Source organism: Panthera pardus, unplaced genomic scaffold (genome assembly GCF_024362965.1).
Source record: "Panthera pardus isolate Hobbes unplaced genomic scaffold, ASM2436296v1 HiC_scaffold_13, whole genome shotgun sequence".
Classification (NCBI taxonomy): Eukaryota; Metazoa; Chordata; class Mammalia; order Carnivora; family Felidae; genus Panthera; species Panthera pardus.
In genome coordinates this window covers 204,548,371-204,568,637 of record NW_026526688.1, presented here as the reverse complement: position 1 = coordinate 204,568,637, position 20,267 = coordinate 204,548,371, and the positions used below count along the sequence as shown (strand labels likewise).

General features: G+C 63.0%; 1 protein-coding gene across 5 annotated transcripts in view; it reads right to left on the bottom strand.

Moving 5' to 3' along the window:
- Positions 1–8,436: 8,436 nt before the first annotated feature.
- The window catches only part of GAK (cyclin G associated kinase), a 53,013-nt gene continuing 41,182 nt past the window's right edge, over positions 8,437–20,267 (bottom strand). For 4 of the 5 annotated variants that reach the window (XM_053901800.1, XM_053901802.1, XM_019436815.2 and 1 more), the window contains 10 exons: positions 18,365–18,558; positions 17,578–17,724; positions 16,930–17,400; positions 16,321–16,491; positions 15,693–15,803; positions 14,711–14,827; positions 10,731–10,958; positions 10,018–10,166; positions 9,055–9,231; positions 8,437–8,959 (listed from right to left, as the gene is read on the bottom strand). In XM_053901800.1, the coding sequence (XP_053757775.1) occupies positions 8,858–8,959; positions 9,055–9,231; positions 10,018–10,166; positions 10,731–10,958; positions 14,711–14,827; positions 15,693–15,803; positions 16,321–16,491; positions 16,930–17,400; positions 17,578–17,724; positions 18,365–18,558 (1,867 nt within the window). In that variant the 3' untranslated portion in view covers positions 8,437–8,857. The remainder of the gene's footprint in view (positions 8,960–9,054; positions 9,232–10,017; positions 10,167–10,730; positions 10,959–14,710; positions 14,828–15,692; positions 15,804–16,320; positions 16,492–16,929; positions 17,401–17,577; positions 17,725–18,364; positions 18,559–20,267) is intronic. The other variant, XM_053901801.1, reaches the window with a different exon arrangement.

Sequence of the window (20,267 nt, the reverse complement as noted above, 5' to 3'; positions counted from 1 at the left end):
CCAGGCCTCCAGCAGGGCCCCTGTGGGCTGGGCCCAGGCACTCTTGGGTGGCCCTGGGTTAAGCATGTCTGTGCCTGTCACACCGGGGTCTCTTCCACAGTCATGAGCAAGACGGACCCTGAAACAAAAGGAATGTCCAGGCTGGGCGAATGCCCTGGGGCATCTCCAAGTCTTGGGGGACATCTGGCCACATCCACTGCAGTGTCGTGTAACGTCCACGCGAGTGCCCACCCGGCGTTCAGAGCCCGACTTTCTCTCTGACGCATGGTCACTCCCCAGAGCCTGTCATGTGACCCTGAGCTGCAGACCAGACATCCTTGCTCTGGGAATGTCCCCCCCCCCCCCCCGCCAGGTGCTCCTGCCCACCCCCTCCCCACCTCAGTCACTCTGTTCCACCCCGTGGCCTCCTCCACCTTCCAAGAAGCGACTGCACTTGCCTTGGGGACCAAGCTCACTGGGTCCCCCCTTGTTTTAATAGTTATTTTTGACAGAGAGAGTTGGGGAGGAGCAGAGAGAGAGAGGGAAGGAGAGAATCCCAAGCAGACTCCACGCTGTCAGTGCAGAGCCGGACTGTGTCACGAATTGTGACATCATGACCTGAGCCGAAGTCAAGAGTTGGGTACTTAGCTGACTGAGCCACCGAGGCGCCCCCCCAGCGGGTCCCTTTAACAGAACCTTCTGCTGCACTGCATTCCCAGCCCTGCCCTGAGGCCAGATTCAGCACCTGGACACAGGACACCAGGCTGTGCAGGCACAGGAGTGAGCCACAACGCGGGGGTGCTGAGAGGGCCCGGGGGTGTTCCCAGGGCCCCCTGGAGTCTTGGTGGGGCAGCTCGAGAGGCCTGGATTCCTTCAGACAGTGACCCTGATCCAGCCAGGACTCGGCCAACAACATTGCTGACCCTTGGAGGCAGGCTTCAGGGTGGAGATTCAGGTGCCAGAGGGAAGCTCTGTGTCACTGGCGGGGCTGCCCAGGGACTGAGGGACCCAGATGCTGCGGTCACCACCCAGGAGTGGGTCTCCCTCTTCCCAGTGACACCCAGAGTAAGGTGAGGCCTGTGTGGGTACTGCTGGGATGCTTCGTGCCGAGGACACACTTACTGGCTCACTTGGGGAGAGGTACAGGTCTTACCTGGATCCTCCTTGCCTCCTGGGCCTTGACCTTCTGGCTGTGCTTTGGTCCAGGAGGTGGGAAGGTCAGGTGGCTAATTCAGTCCCCGCAGGGCCCCTGTGGGCCCCGCTCTAGGGTGTGGCCCAAGGCCCTGGGGGGTGGGGTGCAGGGGCAGCTCCTTCTTAGCCAGGGTTGGAGCCCTGCCCCAGGGCACCCAGAGGTCTCTGCAGCCAGGCCTGTGCACAGCGAGTGCACCCCGCTGAAGACGGGGGTTCGGCATTCCGTAACTTCACGTCGGTGGCTGGCAACCAGCCTGAGTTGGGAGCACATCCACCACAGCGAGCGCCAAAACCAGGCTTTCTTTCCTTTGCTGTTTTTCTCCCCTGTCAGCTCACCGCTGCTTCCAAGGGCTCCCGCTTGGGCTGGGAGTGAACACAGAGGCTCTTGCAGAGGACAGCCTGGGTCATATCCACGGCCTGCAGGAACCTTGGACCCGCCAGCGAGGGGATGAGGACGAGGACCGCCCCTCGACGGCAGAGGCCAAGCCACCCTCTGCCCCTCCGTCCAGCCACGGGACCAGCCCCAGGCAGGCCAGCCCTGCCTGCGCACCCACGCGCTAGCTGAAGTTGTTTCCGGCCTCGGTTCTGGGCGTCACGACAGGTGCTGAGAGGAAGGAGGCAAGGCTGCGTGCTCACCCAGCTTCTGCTCCAGGAGGGAGCCGATGCCCAGGAGACAGCAGATGGCAGCAAGTGCTGTGCGGAGACCAGCACACAGACAAGTGACAGAGACCCAAGGGTTTCGTTAGCGGATGTCTAAGCCAGGCCTCCGGGGGTATGTGGGCTTCGGGCTGAATTGACCCAGTGTCATCCTGACAAGTGCTGGGAAAGCTAGGTGGGGGGCTGCATTCCCAGCAGAATGGAAATACTCCCGAGTCCAGCGTGGGGGAGGGCCGGGCGCACCAGTGCACCTGTCGGGCAGCATGACGCACACAGTGGCCACGTTACTAGTGGGTGAGTGTGGGGCGGGCCCGTGTGCTGAGGTCAGGAGATTTGGGGAGGACTCAGGCTGGGGGCCGGTAGGAGCCTCACCTGGGGGAGGCTATGACCTGGTGGGGAGCCAGAGTTTGGACAGGGTGGGGCACACTGGGCAGCTAAGGGGCCACTGGACGAGAGTCCTGTTAATGGGGGCCACCTGCCCTGGCCCCAGGCCCTGACCTACGCTCGTGTCTGCTGGTCACTTGGGGTTGGGGCAGGGCCTGTGTAGGCTCATCTTCCTGGATGGTAGGAGGAGTAGATGGTTCCAGATCCTCAGCCAGGCCCAGGGCGGTGGTTCTGAGGGCCCCCCCCCCCCCCCCCCGCCAGCAGCAGGGACAGCACCAGTTTCCAGGCCATCCCATCACCTAGGGCAAGGCACTGTCCACCCGGACCAGGTGCCACCTGGACCAGGGCAGACCTCTTGGTTGGCTCTTCCACGGGGTCCCAGTGGATACAGGGCCCCCCCCCTCCCCCCCCCCCGCGTGTGGCCTGCCCACTGGTCTGGGAAGGCACCAGCCCCTGGGCAGCTGAGGGTGATGGTTTACTTGATTCAGGTTCCTCTCTGGAGGCAGAGCCTGCTCCCCTTGGTTCAGGACGCCTTCAGATTTTATTGCCATTTTCTTTCCTGCATACAATGCTGCAATTATGATGTGATTTCTGGAACTGCTTCCCTCCCCAGGTCTGAAATCATGGCTTTGCCAGTCTCCTCCTCCTTCTGGAGAGGGGGTGTCCGGGTCCCTAGGTCTCCCGCCTATGGGCAGACCTGTGTGCACAATCCTGACCTGCCCGGGGCCCATCTGCTTAGAAGCCCTAGGTTTAGGGCCAGGGCTGTGAGGTTGTGTGTGGGGGTCTCCCTCTCTGGGCCCCACCACGCTCACCTGGAGCACAGGGAGGGAGTCACAGCTTCCAGATGCTCACCGGGCACCTGATGGGTGGTGTGGGGCCACGGGGACGTGTGCTGGTGTGCCCAGCCCTCCCCCACACTGGACCCGGGAGTGTTTCCATTCTGCTGAGAATGCAGCCCCCCACCCAGCACTTGTCAGGATGACACTGGATCAGTTCAGCCTGAAGCCCACATACCCCCCGAGGTCTGGCTTAGACATCCGCTAACGGAACCCTTGGGTCTCTGTCGGCCGGAGCAGGTCAAACAGCGGACATGTCTGTGTCCCCAAACAGCTCCTTCCTCGTGTCTTTGCCCCCATCTCCCTTCTCCCCACCCTGGCAGACCCTAGGCCTTCTCCAGCTGCTGGGAAGGGGTGAGCGGTGCCCAAGAGGCACGTGTGATCTGCCTGCTTGCACAGAGAGGCCTGGCCAGCACTGGCCAGGAGGCGGGTGTGGGTGGGGACATGTGTGGCCTCACCTAGCTGCCAGTGTTGGTGAGCTTGTTGTGGAAGGGGCTAACCCCCACCCCATCTCCTTGGTGCGGCCAGGTGCCTGCTGGCCTGGGGACTGTCAGTTGGGAGTTTGCTCTTCAGGGAACAGCCGACGGAGACTTCACACAGACATCCGTTTGGATTTCCGGCCTGAGACCAAAGTGGCCAAATGTGTGAGCGGTGGCAGGGGCCGCTGGGCTGCACCTGGCTCAGCCTCCAGCCGGTGACAACCTCGTACAGCAGAGCCACTGCCCTTCAGGACAGGCGTCTACTTTGCACTGACTGTCGGCCCCTGGCCGGCACTGGCCCCGAACCCCCTGCAGGGGAGCCCGGAGTGGAGGCGTGTGGCTCACACAGGGTATGGTGGGCAGGGAGCCCGTAGTGCAGTCGGGGCAGAGGACTGAATGGAGGGCCAGACTCTGACGCTGATCTCTGCCCTTGTGGGCAGCTGATGGGCAGCCATCCACTTGGCCCCCTGCCCTGACCCTGTGCCCTCGACACCCTAGAGGCCCCTTGCCAGCCCTCACCAATTCCCCAGGGCAGGTGGCACAGGGGCCGTGGCTGGACCAGTGTCCACTAGGGTCAGCCCCACCTGGACGTGGGTGTGGACGCCGTGCCCTGGCTATGGGCCAGGCAGAACCAGGGCTACGGTGCAGCTCAGGGCTGGGGGACAACAGAGCCAAGCGACCCTGCTTGTGGAGCCTGGGAAGCAGACAGAGGCCCCAGGGAGGCAGCCCAGCTGAAGCCGAAGGTGTGGACGGGTCACCCAGAGGGAAAGAGGCCAAGAGAGGCTGGTGGGGCCGCCAGAAGTGCTGTGCTGGCCATGGCTGGACACCCCCTCCCCACCAGCCTGGGGCCCAGGACAGCTTGCCCAGAGCTGGGTGGCAGGGTGGGGGGGAAGGGGGGGCTTCTGAAGAAAGTCCTTGGGACCATGGCAGGCAGGGGCAGTCCCTCTGTTTCCGAGGCTGGTGTCTGGGCCAAGCCTGAGCAGGAGGAGGGTCCGCGTGTGGACCAGCTCTCTGCTCCGATGGTGCCTCCGAAGGTCTGCATGTGTGAAGGGCACAGCAGAGCCTGGGGACTCAGCACCAGAGCCCTCCTGCCGTCCAAGGAGCAGTGGCACCAGCACGGGCAGGACACAGCACGGGCCTTCCTGTCCTTCCCAGGCCTTTTCCAGCAGTGGACGCTCACCAGCCGGGCTACGCCAGGGGACTGGGTTCACACCACCCTGCAAGGACACGACCCAGGGCCCTGACAACTTCTGGACCCAGATGCTCTGAGCGCGCCCTCAGGAGCCCCAATCCCCAAGGAAAGGCCTCTGTCCTGCTCTCATGCGGGTGCCCAGCAGAACGTGTTGGGTGGGCGGATGGCACGTGAACCCATGTGTGAGCCCACCTGCACCCTGGCAAGGAGCCCGTGTTCAAACCAACAGGGTACACGGGCCACAGAGAGGCTGGCGACTCCTCGGGGGGTGACTCCAGGGGGCCCAGAACCCTGCTCCCAGGGACACATCCAAAGACTGAAAAACGTGTCCAAACGTGAACGTGTGCCCACATCCGGGGCAACGGCATCACAACAGCCACAGAGCCAAGCAGCCCGACTCCCCTTGATGATGAATAAAGGTGTTTGTCCAAACAACGGTATCATCAGCCCTAAAAAGGAGCCAAGTCCTGATACTCCTACAACGTGGATCAGCCTGACGTCCTCCTGACCAGAAGACCCCTTCTCCTGCACTGAGGGGTGGTGCTGTGCACCCCTGCCCTGGGGGTCACCAGTGAGCTCGGTCCAGACAACTGGACCTGGTTCCTCCCGGAGACAGCCCAGTCTGTCCACCTCCAAGACCATGTCCGACCTGGAGAGACCCGTGTTGCACCCTGACTCGCGCAATAAACAAAGGAGTTACTTGTGAGAGCTGAGAAGGCCCGATGCGCCAACTACAAGCTGTCAGAGGCTCTCAGCGTTTCCGCACAGCTGGGTCGAGCTGGGCTGTGGCCACACCTCAGGCCACCTCCTGGGGTCCCCATGCCACCTGAGCCAGCCACGCTGAAAGAGGCCTCCCACCGCTTGGGGGGTGGGGGAGTCTTCCTCCCCAAGGGGCCCCATCCAGCAGGGGTGGACAGGGCGGGTGCCAGGCAGCAGGATGGGATCCTGTCCAGGCCTTACTCACCACCCAGGAGATGCTCCTGGCCTGAGTGCGCGGGCCACAGAGCTTGGCTGGACACCACGTGGTAACAGAGCCAACCCCAGACACGCGTGTACAAGAGTCCTTGTGTGTGCACGTCTTTGCTCTGCCCGCCTGGTGGCCAAGGTACTCCCCTTCCAGCCTGCCTGCCCCGGAAGCTGCCTTGTGCGGGGAAGACAACTTGACCACTGGTCACAGCTTAGCCAGCCACTGTCACCAAGACCAGCAGCACGGTCTGGGCGGTGCCTGGGGCTAGGGGGCTGCAGAGCAACCCTGCTGGGGTCCAAGCTGGCAGTAGTGACAGGACAGAAGGGGTTCTCAAGCCCACGGTCCTGGGTGGGGGTGCATCCACAGACCCAGGGACACAGACCTGAGGCTCCGACGGTCACCCTGTGGGCTGCAGGGACAGGGTGGCATCTCAGAAGGTCTTTGAGGGAGACCCTAGAATGAGTGGACTTGGCCTCGTGGCAGCCGGGCCAGGAAGGTGAGGCTGAGCCTTGGGGATCCACAGCAAAGCAGGGACCCCTTGTCACTCGAGGGCCCTATAAGCCCCGTGGGATCTACCCTACGACCCCCACAAGGCTTGGAGTGGGCCTCTGTTTCAGGGGCCCCAGGCAGAGAGGCCAGGGCAGGTGGGAAAGCTGGAGGCGGCACGCGGCTGAGCTAGACGCCCCCCTTGTTAAAGCCCCCAACTCGGCCACACAGCGGTGGGCTCAGTAAGTATTCACTGAACAAATGAGTATTTATTTCCCACAAATAGGCATTTGCCAGGAATCAGGCTGGGGCAGGATTTAAGGCTGTTGGGAGCCAAGAACATAGGCCACGCTGCCGGAGGGTGTGCCCAGCCTTGGAAAGGGCCCCGTGGCCACCTGTACTGCTGGGAACCGCAGAGACACCAACCGCAAAAAAGATACAGCAGGTGCTGGCAGGAACAAGGACGTGTCACTAGGCACAGAAACGAAACTACTTTCTCAAGACGCTGCACCTGCCACACTGGCCAGGACCCCAGAGACAGGCAATGCCTGGTGTCAGGGAGCAGGCAGGGAGGGGCGAGGCGGCGGGGGCCAGCGTGGGGATGTACTGTGTGGGTCACATACCCAGCAGTCATGTCCCTCCATGACCCCCGAGGACGCTGGTCACTGAGGCCATCATAGGCATGCTGGGTGTGGAGGCATCCTCTGTAGACCCTGGAGAGTGCGATGGGGTCCTGGGTTTGCAGATGCGGGCAGCCTGGGAACCCTGTGGCACCGGCCAGAATGGCTCCCCCGCCCCACCCCTGGGGCCCACGGAGGTCTGGCTCCCGACTATACTCATCACTGTGGCCCCACAGTCAGCAGACACGCCAGGTCACTGAAGCAGCCCCCACACTGGGCCCACGGCCTGTAGGGTCAGAGCTTTGTGGCCAGGCCATGTGGGAACCTCTGGAATGTCACCCCAAGGCAGTAAATTAGGGCCGGTGCCAAAGGCAGAGGGGGCGTCAGCCCAGAGGCTGGGGGGGTGGGGGGCTCTGGATCCAAAGCAACTCTGATGTGAAATCTCTAAAGCTATTTAGGGCGCTCGTTATTTTTTAAGGGAGTCGGAAGCTGAAAATAGCAGCAAACGCATAACAAACGCGGACTCCTTATTCTCCAAACACTGGGACGCTGTCTGCACAGGCCTGCAGCAGTCAATCAGCACTGAGGGCTCCATGCTCCGTGGGAGACGGTCACCTCCACAGACGGACGGCGGCCGAGCCCGGGGGTCAGAGGGCAGGGTGGGTCACAGCTCCTGGTGAGGTCCTGCTGGCTGCAGGGTCAAAGGCCAGAGCCTCCCCGCCCTGCACTCTCAGAGCCCCGGCCCTCCCAGCCCCCTGGGCCCCACGCTCCGCCCATGCCCACAGGGGCTCCCAGCCGCAGTGACAACAGTGGTGGCCAGTTTAGGACAACATGGTCACGGGCAGTCGAAGGTGGGCTCTGAGCTTCAGGTCAGAGTGTCCAACTATCTGAGGACATTGGGGCTGGGCTCCCAGCAGCCCCAACGTGGGCCCCTCCAGTGGTGTTTACAGGCTCACACGGAGGCCTTTGTGACCAGGGAGCCAAGTCCACACCAACTCGCACGTCCCATCCAAGAGACGGGTGTGGGACAGGGGCTGCCCCCTCTCCGGTCCACACCCCTCCCATGACAGGTCCTGCAACGGTCCTCAATTCTACCCAGCATCACATTGGACTCCGGAACTCACGTCAGGTAAAGAAGGGGGTGCACACAAACTCTGAGGCCCGCGGTGCTGACCTGGATGGAGGGGCGCCGCGGCAGGAGCAGGATGACCCCGGGGGCCCAGAAAGTCTCTTCTGACCAAAGCTTCGTGCTGATGTGCGCCACCCCCTAAGACCGCACGCCACGGCGACCCGGCCTGTGCAGTCGTGGCAGCCACGTCTCTGCCACGTGACACTGGGCACCTGGCTCTTCTCCAACAAGCTTTTCGTGAAAACAGAGCGATGGTTCTGAATTCCCTAAGCGACGGCATCCAAAGGCCCCATGCCCGTCCCACTGCGAGAAGGGAGCCAGCAGGATACGGCGGATGGGGGTGGGGTCACACGCCAGGGCTGACGCATCCGCGCCACAGCCTTCTGTCTTGGCCCCGTGCCGTGCCCAGGGCGAGGCCCACCGGGCGGGGTTCCCGCACTCCATCTCTGGGGTCAGAGCTGAGACCGGCCAGATGCGGCACAGCTGCAGAGGGGTCACGAGGCGCCAAGACAAGCGTCATCAGAAAATAGTTTAATTTATGTACAAGCGGCTGCCGGGCTGGTCACGCACAGGAGGAGTCAGCGTCCACGAGTGGGATTCGGGGCGGGCCAGCTGAGCCGCGCGCTCTCGAGGCAATGGCCACTGGACAAAATGAAACAAATCACAAACCGTGACAACCGTGGGGGGAATGTCATCAACACGTTTCCTTCAGGATCAGAAAACGAAAAGGAGAATCAGAGGCTCTGGAATGCTTTCTCTCCTCGTGCCGCGGAGTGGGGAGCGGCGTCTGCTACGCACCCTCCGGGGGTGGTGCCCACAACGGTGCGGGTGCGGCCACGTGAGCCCACGCCACGACGGCCACAGACAGGACCCTTCAGGTGGAGCTCAGCAGTTTCTGGCTCCATGAGCCACACGCGGAGCCTCAACCGCCGTGGGCTTAGAAGAGGGGCCGGGAGCCCTGGCTCTCGAACTCGGCCCAAGCGTCACTCAGCTCCATGAAGATCATCCTGGCGAGCTGCTCGTATGGCTGGCCTGCGGCCTGAGGGACCGGACCAGGGGGTGAGGGGCCTTGAATCTGCTCCCAGCTGCCCCCCCACCGCCGACCTGCTCACGTGCCCCCCGCCCGGCGCTCACCTTGTCCGGGTGGACCGCCAGCACAGCACGGCGGTACTGTTTTTTCACCTGTCCGGGGGTCACCAGGTCGGCCATGCCCACAGGGGTCCAGCGGCTCTCCCCGTCCCACAGCACGGTGTGGAGGGTGGACAGCAGTGCACGGATGTTCCTCTCCTTGCCTTCCGTCCATTCCAGGAGCTGCGGGGCGGGACGCTCAGGTGATGCCGAGCACGAGTCGGGGCCTCTGCCCTCTCTGCTCGCCAAGCCACTGGCCATCATCCCCAGGGCTCCATGCACGGTCCACCGCATGGGGCAAGGCTCTACCGTGAGTTGCTAGGACCAGACGCTGACCCGATGCCCCAGGACGATCAACAGTACTCCAGGGGCCTGACTACACATCACACAGAGGCCAGGGGCCTGGCTGTCAGCGGGACATTCAGAGACACCCTCCCACCATGGCCCTGCCTGCCCCAGGATCCCAGCGTCCAGTGAGGACAAGAGGCCTGGCTCCTGGGGGGAGGGGTTTCAGATGACCCCCAAGGCCACATCAGCCCTGGGGGGCTTTCAGAGCTGCACGGTGAACTGTCCTGCACAGAGAACACGCCCTGACCCGCCCCCCCCCCCCACCTCCCCGCCCCCTGTCCGCTCAGCAGCACCACATCTCACAGCCAGCCATGCCCGGCAGATGGCCCTTGTCACCCCAGGTGCCCTGAGCGGCTCTCCCCTGGGCCAGGCTTGGCGCTGGGCCGGCTCACTGGCCTGATGGCACCGGGGGCGCTCTGCCTTGAGTGGGTCCCACTGGTCAGGTCTCCAGAGGAGTGAGGCACAAAATCATCACCCCAAAACGCTTCTGGCAAGTCAACCAGGCCGAAACAGCAGCTGCCAGCCCTGCGAGCACCTTGGACCAAAGACCTTTCGCGTCCGAGAGGCTCAGGGTGAAGGCCAATCACGTCCGCAGCCCCGGGGTGCCCAGGCCGCCCTCACCTTCAGCTTGAGTGGGTCTGTGTCTCTGGCTTGCTCCTGCCTCCGCATCTCTGCCATGGTCCTGGGCCCCTTCCTGTCAGACTTGGAGGAGAACCCCTGATCGGACAGCAGGTCCTCAAAGTCGCTCTCGGACACTCTCGGCTTCTGACCTAGGGGAGAACAGAGGCTTGGCAGACGGATGCAGCGCCGCGGGCCCTGGCCGTGCATGCACACCGGGGGAGACCCTCCGTGGAGGGCGCGGTGCTGCCCCCACGCTTCGGGAGAAGCGCAGCGAGGACGGTTCTGTCCCTCAGGAACGGGCCCCACATACAGAGCCCGCAGCTTGGACCACCATTTCTGGCTCAACGACCCTGAGGGCTCCGAGGACAGCCACCTCCGTCACCTCCTGGAGTCAACGTGGACGTGCCGTCTCCACGACAGACGTGGCAGCCAGGCCCAGGCTAGAAGGCTCCCGGACAGCGTGGGCCTGGCCGCCGCGTCCTGGCCCTGTGACCATGGCCTCCCTGAAGGCTGCCTGGTCCATGCCGGCCCGGGAACGAGAGGAACACACCGTGGACACGGTCCCCCTACAGCAGCCGCCCCCCCACCCCCCTCCCCCGAACACTCTTTCCCGGGACGAGCTGTTAGTTGGAGAAAACAAAGCAGGATTTTGCCGTAACTACTTCCCAGCAAACCAGGCAAGGCCTCACATGGGAGGGGGAGCGCAAACTCACCGAAGCTAGGGGTGCGGAAACCCCTCTCCTCTCGGCCGCCGATCACACTTAGGTTGGCGGTGTAGTTAGGCCTTGGCTGTGCACAGGCTTTGGGGGGTGGCTTGGCCTGCGGGGGCCATGGGGCGCTCTGGGCCGGGGGCCGACTTGTCTGCTGCCAGGAGCTGCCGCCTGAGGGAGGGGGGGCGGTTTTAGGGCCGAAACTTCCAGGAGCAAATCCAGCAGGCGAGCCTGGGGAGACAGTTCACAGTGGGCGAGTGTCAGACGCGACGGCTGCTCAGTCCCCGAAGTTCCCAGCACTCAAGCCCGCACACATGCTGGAAACGGACACTCAGCTCAGAGGCCAGGACGGGGCAGCCGTCAAGGTGGCCCCGCAGCTGGACGGTCCCCAAGGGCTAGGGGACAGTGGGGACAAGCGCTGCTTCTTTAACTTTTGACTTGGAACCAGATGGAACCAGACTGCCGGGAGGCCGCGTGACGGGCTCCAGGGCCCCCAGGGCCCGGCTCACGCAACGCGGGCTGTGCCAGACCAGCCGCCCAGCACCTGCCAGCTGGAGTGCACACCGGCGTGTGCGCGTGGTTAGCACGTGCACGCATCAGGACGCTCCTCTGCTCTCCATCTCCGGGACTGTCCGTTCAAGAATGTTCTAGAAATGGAATCAGAGAGCAGGTGAGCTCTACAGTTGGTGCCCTGTGCTCAGGACCTGTTCCTGCTCATTGCTGAGGAGCGTCCCATAGTAGTGACACACGGCGGGAGGTCTGTTCGATCACTGGCCCTTGGGAGGGCCTCACGGCTGGCTCTGGTTTTCGGCAGTTCCGAACGAGGCTGCTTCGAACACTGTGCACAAAATCCTGTCCTTTCTCTGGGATGAATGGCAGCCGCACATCTACTTTCTTGAGAAACCGACGGACTCTTTTCTGGAGCGGCCGTGTTTTTTCACGTTCCCGCCAGCCACACGGGTGAGACTGTTCCCCCCGATCCCCATCAGCGCCTCGTGCTGCTAGTGATTTCACCGTGGCCACGTGCTCGGGACACCCCCGCAGCCCTTCCAGTGGCTACCGCGTCACGACCCACCCATTTTTCTAAGTGGGTTTTTGTTTTCACCGTTCTCGTGTACCCTCGCTGTGAGTTCTACGTCAGACACGCGGCCCAAGAATGCTCCTCCTACGTCTGCAGTTCATCTTTCTATCTTTCAGCAAAGAAGGCTTCGTTCTGATCAAGTCCAAGGTTATTTTTTGTGCCGCGGTTTGTGGTCTAGGGGACAGGTAAACTGAGCCGTAGGCCCCAGATATTCCCCTACGTTTTCTCCTACGGGCTCTGTCATCTCTCACATTCACGCTTAAATCTATGACCGGTACTGAGCCCCCCGGCACGGGGACGTGAGGTTTAGGGTGTGTTTCTGCCTGCGGAGGCCGCATCGCCCCAGCACCGTCTGCGGGTGGCCGGGCACCTCTGTCGAAAACTGGCTGGGCCCGCACGTGTGGGTCCACGTGTGGGTCCCGCTGTGTTCGGCTGACACCAGGCGGTGCCGACTTCAGCAGCTACAGACTAAGCCTGAAGCCAGGGGGAGGGACGCCTCCCACACTATTCTTCCATTACAGAAATACTCCCGTCACTCAGGGCCTCCGACTCTCCACACAAGTGTTACTACGAGCTCGCCCGTGGCTCCAGAAACCCTCACTGGGCTTCCTGGTAGGAAAGCTTGTGCTCAAGCCACAGACCCGTGAGCGCAGTCTGCCTCTCCACGTGCCCCCGCCATCCTCACCGGGCCTGCGTCCACCAGCCCCGGAACACACGCCCACGCTGTTTACCCCCAACAGCCTCTCCTACACCGCTGACGGGGTCGAGGACAGCTCCCGCCTGGCCCGGGACAGGGTGGACTCTGTTAACTAGCCGTGGAATGGTGAACAGCCTCGCGTTCCTGGAACAAACCCTCCATGGTCGTGGGGCACAGCTCGTTCTGAGAGACGACAAATTCTCTTTGCCTCAGCTGTGGTGCAGACATCTGCATCTGCATTCATGAGGGACACTGGCCCCACGGGCGTCTTTTCTCGTACGGACCCTCGATCTGGGGGTCAGGGTAACACCGGCTCCCCAAGACCACCTGGAAGGCATCTGTCCTCTTCCCATTTCCTGGAAGACGCCATGTGGATTGGTACGAATTCTTTAAACATTTGGTAAAATACCCCTTGTGGGGTCCTGTCGACTCTGAACTCGTTCCCGTCACGGTCACGGGGCTGCCCCAGGGATGGACTCTGTGCCGGCTGGGTTCTGCTGGTGGCCAGCGCCCGGGAGTCCGGGTGTCCCTCGTCACCCTCCAGAGCCTCTAGGTCTGCAGGGACCCCCCCCCCCCCCCACCTCACTCCCGATGTCGTCCTTCCCAACTGGTCTTAATAGAGCTTTGTCTTCTTGTCTATTTCACGGGTTTCTGACTTCTCTTCATCCTTTCAAAGAATGAGGTTTTGTTTCTGTTTCACAGATCTGGGCGCTTTTACCATCTCCCTTCTTTTTGCTCGGGGTTTATCTTGCTGTCTTTTCAAACACCCGTGGGGCGGGCCACGACACGGCTCAGAGGGTCCCTGGTGCCCAGAGCCCACGTGCTGCCCTGTGCCCGCTCAGCCCCGCCAGGGCCACGGCCCCTCACTTCGGGATCCCACGCCGCTTCCTTCTGCCCCGCAGGCTGCCCCGTCTCCTAACGGCCTGTGTGTGCCCGGCGTGTAAGCGTCTGAAGACCGAACGCTCCCCTTGCCGTTGCCGGTTTCCAGTCCATGTGGTCAGGGAACCACCACGGTCTTGGTGATGTCGCCCCTTCAAACGTGCCGAGCTTTGCCTACCAAGGCCCAGACGCGCCCGGGGAGAGTGTGTGCTCTGTGCTGCTGGAGCCGAGCCCTGGGAGCGTCACGGGGCCCTCCCGGCCAGGGATGCCTCCAGCTGTGCTGACCTCACGTCCTGCGGCTCTGTCGTTTGTCGAGAGGGATTTGATGCCTGCAACTAGAGTCTGACTTCGCCGGTTTCTCCTTTCCATCTGTCAGCTCTCCCCGGGACTCCCTGCTTCCTGAGCGTGTGTGATGAAGGATCTGGGGTCACAGTGCAGACCTGAACGCCAGCCTCCATCCCAAGAATGGGTTCTCGGGACCCAAGACCAAGGGGTCCTTCCCCCCAGCACCCCAAGAGGACTTGGGGCCAACAGCCTGGCGCCACACAGGAGGCTCCGGGCAGCCCACCCCTCGCGTGAGTGGCCCGGGACACAGGCCACACAGGGGGAGACGGCCAAGGGCAAACTCAAACTCCCAGGAATGCCCTCAGAGAGACAACGCAACCTGGAACACCAGGAACGTACGAGAACAAAACTACTCAAAGAAGAAGAGCCACAGGGACCCAACAAGACAGACGCAGGATGAGCCCCAATACGGCAGAGACGCGGGCGGCGGGAGTGGGGGGTGTCCTGTAGACCCAATGGGCGTCACAAGAAGGGAGCAAGGAAGTACAAGCGCATCAGAGGCACAGCGGTTTGCCCAGCACCGAGGAACATCAGGCCCCAAACCACACCGATGCTGTGCCAGGCGCCATGCGGGCTGCAGGGAACACCCACTATGCTCCAGGAGGAGGAGGGCACGGTCCTGAGGCCCCACCGCCAAGCAGACATTATCTCCAGCGCCAGCCAACCGGCAAGGGATAAGGGACCGCTCACTCATGGTCCCAATGCCCCCCACACATCTGGAGGAGCCAGAGGGACCCCAAGGACACGCGTCCCCAGCACAGATGCTGGGGGGGGGGGGGTGTCTTGTCCACACATCCACTGCTCCCAGCCAAGTCCCTGCTCCCTAGATGGCCCATGCGTGCCTGACACTTCTCGGCGTTAGCTTGGTTCACAAGCACCTGCGACGAGAGCACGGCCAGGGACAGACAGCCTGCACCCTCCTGGGAGAGGTGCTCCTCTAGCGCTCCAGCCCCCTCACACCCAATGGGGCAGGCACGTCACCTTGGAGGCCAGAACTGAGGTCACCGAGGTCTGCAAATGGGTCCAGGCTCTGAGACTTGGTCCAGCTGGCCGAGGGGCCGGGAGGGGCAGGCTGTCCTCCAGCAGAGAAGAAAGGACCTGGAGAAGGGCAGAGAGAGCATGAGAAGGTGCACCCACGGGGTGCTCCTGAGGCCACGTCCAGCTAGTGGCAGCACCCACGCCAGCTCAAGACACAGCCCTGCACGCAGCCACAGCTGCTCCTTAAGCAGCTAAGGAGATTCCTACCACTCTGACCCTGTAACCCCACTTCCCAGAACGCACGTAAAGTGTGACCATGCTGGACAACAACCCTCACAACAGTCAGAGCGGAAGATGTTCTACCTGAGACGCTGCGGTATCTGAACCAGTTACCACCATAAACCCCACGAGGGAATGTCACATGGTCATTACAAACGATGGCTGTTCGTATACAAAGAGTTTGTACAATTTAAAAAAAAAAAAAAACCACAACTAAAAACATGCAAAATAACAATTTCCTTCAAAATGAAAAAATGCAGATCAAGAGAACTATGTATCAAATTAGCAACCCTGGTGAGAACCTCAGGCTTGGGACTGCTCCCAGGTGAACAGATGGCCCCCGAAAGGGGACACGGGTCACAGGCTCTCGACAGCAACTCACTACTGGAACATTCCCAACAAGACAGGATCCCAGACATACAAAAAGAAAGATGCCTGCAAAGGGTGGGGCACCGCCCCTGCGCTGGCCACGCGCCTTCAGGAGGCAAAGGAGCCACGCAGACAGGACGCCACCAGGAAGCGCTACAGGGACCCCTCGCAGCAGTAGCTGTGAGCAGGCAGAGCCTCCCGCAAGCCCCACCCCCCGCCCCGGCCCACAGGCCTGGGGGAGTGGGGTCCCAGTCCCATCTCGTACCAGACACACAGAGATACCAGAGTCTGGCGGGGGCCCGCCTGAGAACTGGTCTCCACAGGGCTGGGCTCGTACCTTCACTAGCAGGAGCAGGGGCCGGAGCCTCGGCCCAGGCCTCCCACCCTCCCAGCAGATCCGGGTGGCTGGCCGAGGCGGTCATCTTGCTGGGCTCTGCTGGTATATCCCCTGGAAAGATAGCAACACTGTCTGGGGCGTCCCCTGGTCGGGGCAGGCAGTCACAAGCCCCCTCTCTGGGAGGCTGGGAGGGCACCCTCTGTCCCCCCTCACGTGTGAGCAGCAGGCTGGGAACAGAGCAGCCCCCGAGGCACTCCTAGCCGACCCCCAGGGTCCCCAGGGAGCTGCACCGGGCTCGGTCCACACCGACCGGCTTCTTGCTTCCTCGGGGTCTTGAGGACACATCATGTGGTCACTGAACTTGCCAACTGGACAATGGGGTCAGCAGCTCACAAAGCAACGACAATAGGTCTTCAAAGGCCTCCCCACCCTGTGGCCACATGTCCTCCCAGATGTGTGCTGATGCCCCCAGAATCTGCCTTCACCAGTCCCCTGAGGCCCCGCCCCGTGCACGGGCTGGACACCCGCAGGCTGTCACCTTCCCAGGGGAGAGGGGAGCTGTGGCAACCCAGGGTCCACAGCAAGGGATGTCGCTGCCCACCCTCCAGGCCTCGACCTTGGCACTTACCCAGGTGCAGGAAGTCGGTGCTGCAGGCTGGGGGCGGGGCGCTGTGGGTGGAGGGGAAAGAGGTGGGAGCAGCAGGAGGTTCTGGATTAAGAAATTCGCCAAAGAGGTCGGGCTTGGAGCAGGGCTGGGTGTCTGGACCAGATGGCAGGAGGAGAGGATCAAATGGGTCGGCTGCAGAAGGACACCCAAAAAGCAGGCGGAGGTGAGGCTGTGCGTGAGTGCCTTTGGCCCAAAACATCAGGCACGAGGCTAAGTCCCAGCCAGCGCAATGGCCCCTCAGACCCAGGCTGAGGCCACAGCATCCTCTGTAAGAAGGCACCGAACAGCCTGATGCCCTCGCCTTAGACTTTTCTTGGAGAGGCAGCCCGTGGGGGAAGGGCTGGCAGTTCCTGGGATGGACGGGAGTGTCGGAGGGGCCTCGGGAATCTGACCCTCAGAGCAGCCGCCTCGGGCCATCACGCCCTGGGCTGCCCCGCCCCCCCCCCCCCCCAACCCCCGAGTGGGTGGCCGAGGGGCAGGGCACTGAGCTCCTCCCAGGTAATTTTGGTGGCGAGGCCAGACAACTAAAGCCTTAGTATCCTCTACTCCCCACGGGACGGATCCACGTACCGGCCACGGCCGGCCCTTCTCGGGGTGGGCTCTGCGCACTCAGGGGCGGAGCCGGGCTTGTGAAGAGCAGGGGGGCATCGTCGCCCAGCAGGTCGCCCGGGGGGACTTCCGGGGCAGTGTCAGGCGCCCCCAGGAGGCGGCTGAGCAGGTCGGCGTTACTGGGGACCGCCCCGCAGGCCTGCACTGGGGGTGCCGGCCCCGTCCCAGAGTGCAGTCCCAGGAGGTCGACGCTGTCCTCCTGCGACGCAGGCTCGCGTGGCGTGGCCGGTGTGGCCGCGTCAAAAATCGACTCTTGCTCTTGCGCCCTCCCCGCTGGGCCCGGTGTGTCCTCCTCAGCTGCGTCCCTGCTCTCGGCTGACAGCGTGGCCACCTCCTCGTCGGACAGCTCACTCCCGCCCGCGTCCGCGGCCGGGGCTGGCACACTCTCCTTGGCGACATTGCTTTCTGGGCCCGTCTCTGTGTCTTTCTCCTCTGAAAAGAAAACCACAGGCTGCCGTGGCCGGAAGGCAGGGCACACGGGACGGCAGGGTGAGGCCACGTCAGAAGCCCAGGAGCGGGGCGGGGACCGCGGGGGGGGGGGGGGGGGGGGCGGGGTCTGGAAATAGCCGCGTGCACCCTGCCAGATGCCTCTGGGTGCCCCGCACCCACCATGCCAGTCCAGCGTGTGGAGGAAGTGGCTGGTGTCTGTGCCGCTGCTCTGTGGTGAATCAGACTCCGTGGGCTCGGCATCGGGAGACCCCGCCTCGGCGTCATACTGAGCGGTGGAGCCGGGCTGCCTGGGGAGCTCTGGCTTCCCTGCCGGGGCGGAGGTGCGTCAGGAACCCCGCCCACAGGGCCGGCCGCCCCATTCCAAACCCCCGGGAGCCCTGCACCGGCGAACCACAGAGGGCCCGGTCGGCTCAGACGCGCACACCACACGTGCAGACACCCCCGCCTCTCAGGGACACAGCTGTCCTCGTCAGGAGGACGGAAAGCACGCGGACCGAGGACTCAAAGACCACCGTGCCGGAGCCAGCAGCCGAGACCACGGGCCCGGCCGCTGAAGGACCGCCGGTACCCGTACCGCCCGCGGGTGCTGAGCACAGCCTGGACTTCTCCCAGGTACATTTAAAACGATGCACGTCCAGAAAACGAACCCTCCCTCAACGAGCAAGCGACTCAAACCTGCCCCTCCCAGCGGGGCCGTGATGACTCCTCGGGCAGGGCTGCCGAGGGCCCCGGGGGGTCTGGGAGCAGCCGTGGCTGCGTGAGTCCCCCCCATGTCGGACGTTCAGGCTGCCGTCGGGGAGGGTCTCAGGTGGGGGCTCTGGGCCTCCCCACGCCGTGCCCGCAGCCTGACACGGGGATGGGGCAGGCCCGGCCCCTCAGGATTTCCCGAGGCTGCAGGTGTCCAAACGGCATCACTGACCGTGTGTTTGGAAACCAAGGATCTCACCAAATTTAGACAGAATATCTTGCTGCTCCTCTCGGCTGGAAAACAGGATTTTGGGGTTTAGCCCCCTCATGCTGGCGCTCTCCCAGGGGGGGGCCTCCCGGCTGGGCCTGTCTCTGGGCTCCACCTCCACCTCTAGGTTCACTTGGAATAAATCTGGGTACTTCTCCTGAATGTCACAGGCGTCCAGGTCATACCTGCAGTTGAAGGCCAGATGCCAGTTTAAGAAGACCTTCATGGGTCAGTCGCTCCACATTCACGAGAAAGCGAGCACAGAAAGGCCCGTGTGCTCACCCCTCAGGTCCCGGGGTCCAGCTCGCGCACTGTAGGGATCTTAAACGCGTGTTTCCGTGACACAAGGCTGTCCACCCTGGCAAAATCCCCCAACAGTTAACAGGTGCCAGTAAACAAGCCCTCGGGAGCGCCTGCAGAGTGGGGAGGGTGGCGAGGGAAAGGCACGCGGGGCTCACGGCCAGTGGGAGGGGTGCTCCCGTGGGCTCTGCGGCTGCCAGGTCACTGAACTCCTGTGGGCTCTGTGTCTCTCTAGGGAACTCCGGCCTCTCTCTCCGTACTCCGAGAGACTGACTGACCGCGTTTCCATCGAGCGCGTGGGGAAGCCCTGGTCTCCAGCTGGGCAGCAGGCTCCCAGCTCCGTCTGACATCACCAGGCACCCGCGTGCACGGCCGACGGTCCAACTTTATCAAAACAACACGATGACAACACCTCACGGAACACGGGAGAGGGCGGAGGGGGGGGCCCCGTGGTCCTCTGCGGCATCCGTTGACACCTACGGCCCCAAACGAAACACAGCCACCGGGCAGAAGGACCGTGGACACGAGGGCAATGTGGTCGGTTTGGGTGCAAAACCCGTGGCAGACTTTAAGTCTTACTCCCATGGAACAAACTAAGCAAGCAGGTGGGACGCTGACCCTTCCCACCTTGGCGTGAGGGGAGGCAGCACAGCGGCGTGGCAGTGCTGGCGGGGACAGCCCTGCCCCGAAGACACCACTCCTCCTGCGGGAGCCACGTGGGCGCAGGAGACGGGCCGCAGCGCCCTCTGTCCACTCGTCCGCTTGTCCTGGTCCGGCCCCCCCACACGCACGCTTCCTTCCTCTCTAAGTCGGGCCACGACAAGGAGACGTGGGCCACCGTGCGGCCAGGCAGGAGCAGCTCGTGTGGAGACCGCAGTGGTGAGCCCGAGGCAGTGATGCCAGCAAGGACCAGGGGAGACCTAGACCCCCAGCCACGAGGAAGGGAAGAAGGAGCGAGGTGGGGGCCCCACAAAGAAGAACACGACTTCTGCAGGCTCAGCTCCTGGGGTAACAGGGCCTTGCGGGCAGCTCTGGGTGCCACACTGGTGGCCACCCCATCTCTCCACCTCCCCACCCTGGCTGGCCCCCGGAGACGACCTCAGGGCTGGGGCCTGCCCTGCCCACACAGCAGGCCAGTGAGGGAACAATGAGGGTCTGTGAGCAGGACCATGACCCCCAGGGGCCCTGCTCTTCAGGAGGCACGGGTCAGCCCCGGGGCCCGACATGCTCGCTGACTCGTGTCCTGCCCCCTCAAGCACACCGGGGACCCTCCGTCAGTCACAGGGGCACCCTCGAGGACAGACCCAGACCCAGTCAGGCGTTATCTGACAGTGGGTCCACTAACACCATTCCAAATTCTTTCCCCAAACGGTCCCGCTTCAGACAGCCTCTCTGCAAAATGAATGCTGCCCACAGAAGACACACACCTTCCTGCACCAACCAGACGACTTGAGAATGCTCTCCTTATTTAATTATTTTTGGAAGCACAACACACACAGCGAGGCACAGATCCGAGTGCAGCTCAGTGAAGCTCTGTGTCCGAATACCAGGACTGTCCAGTCTCCAAGGAGGTCCCTACGCCTCTCCACCCTCA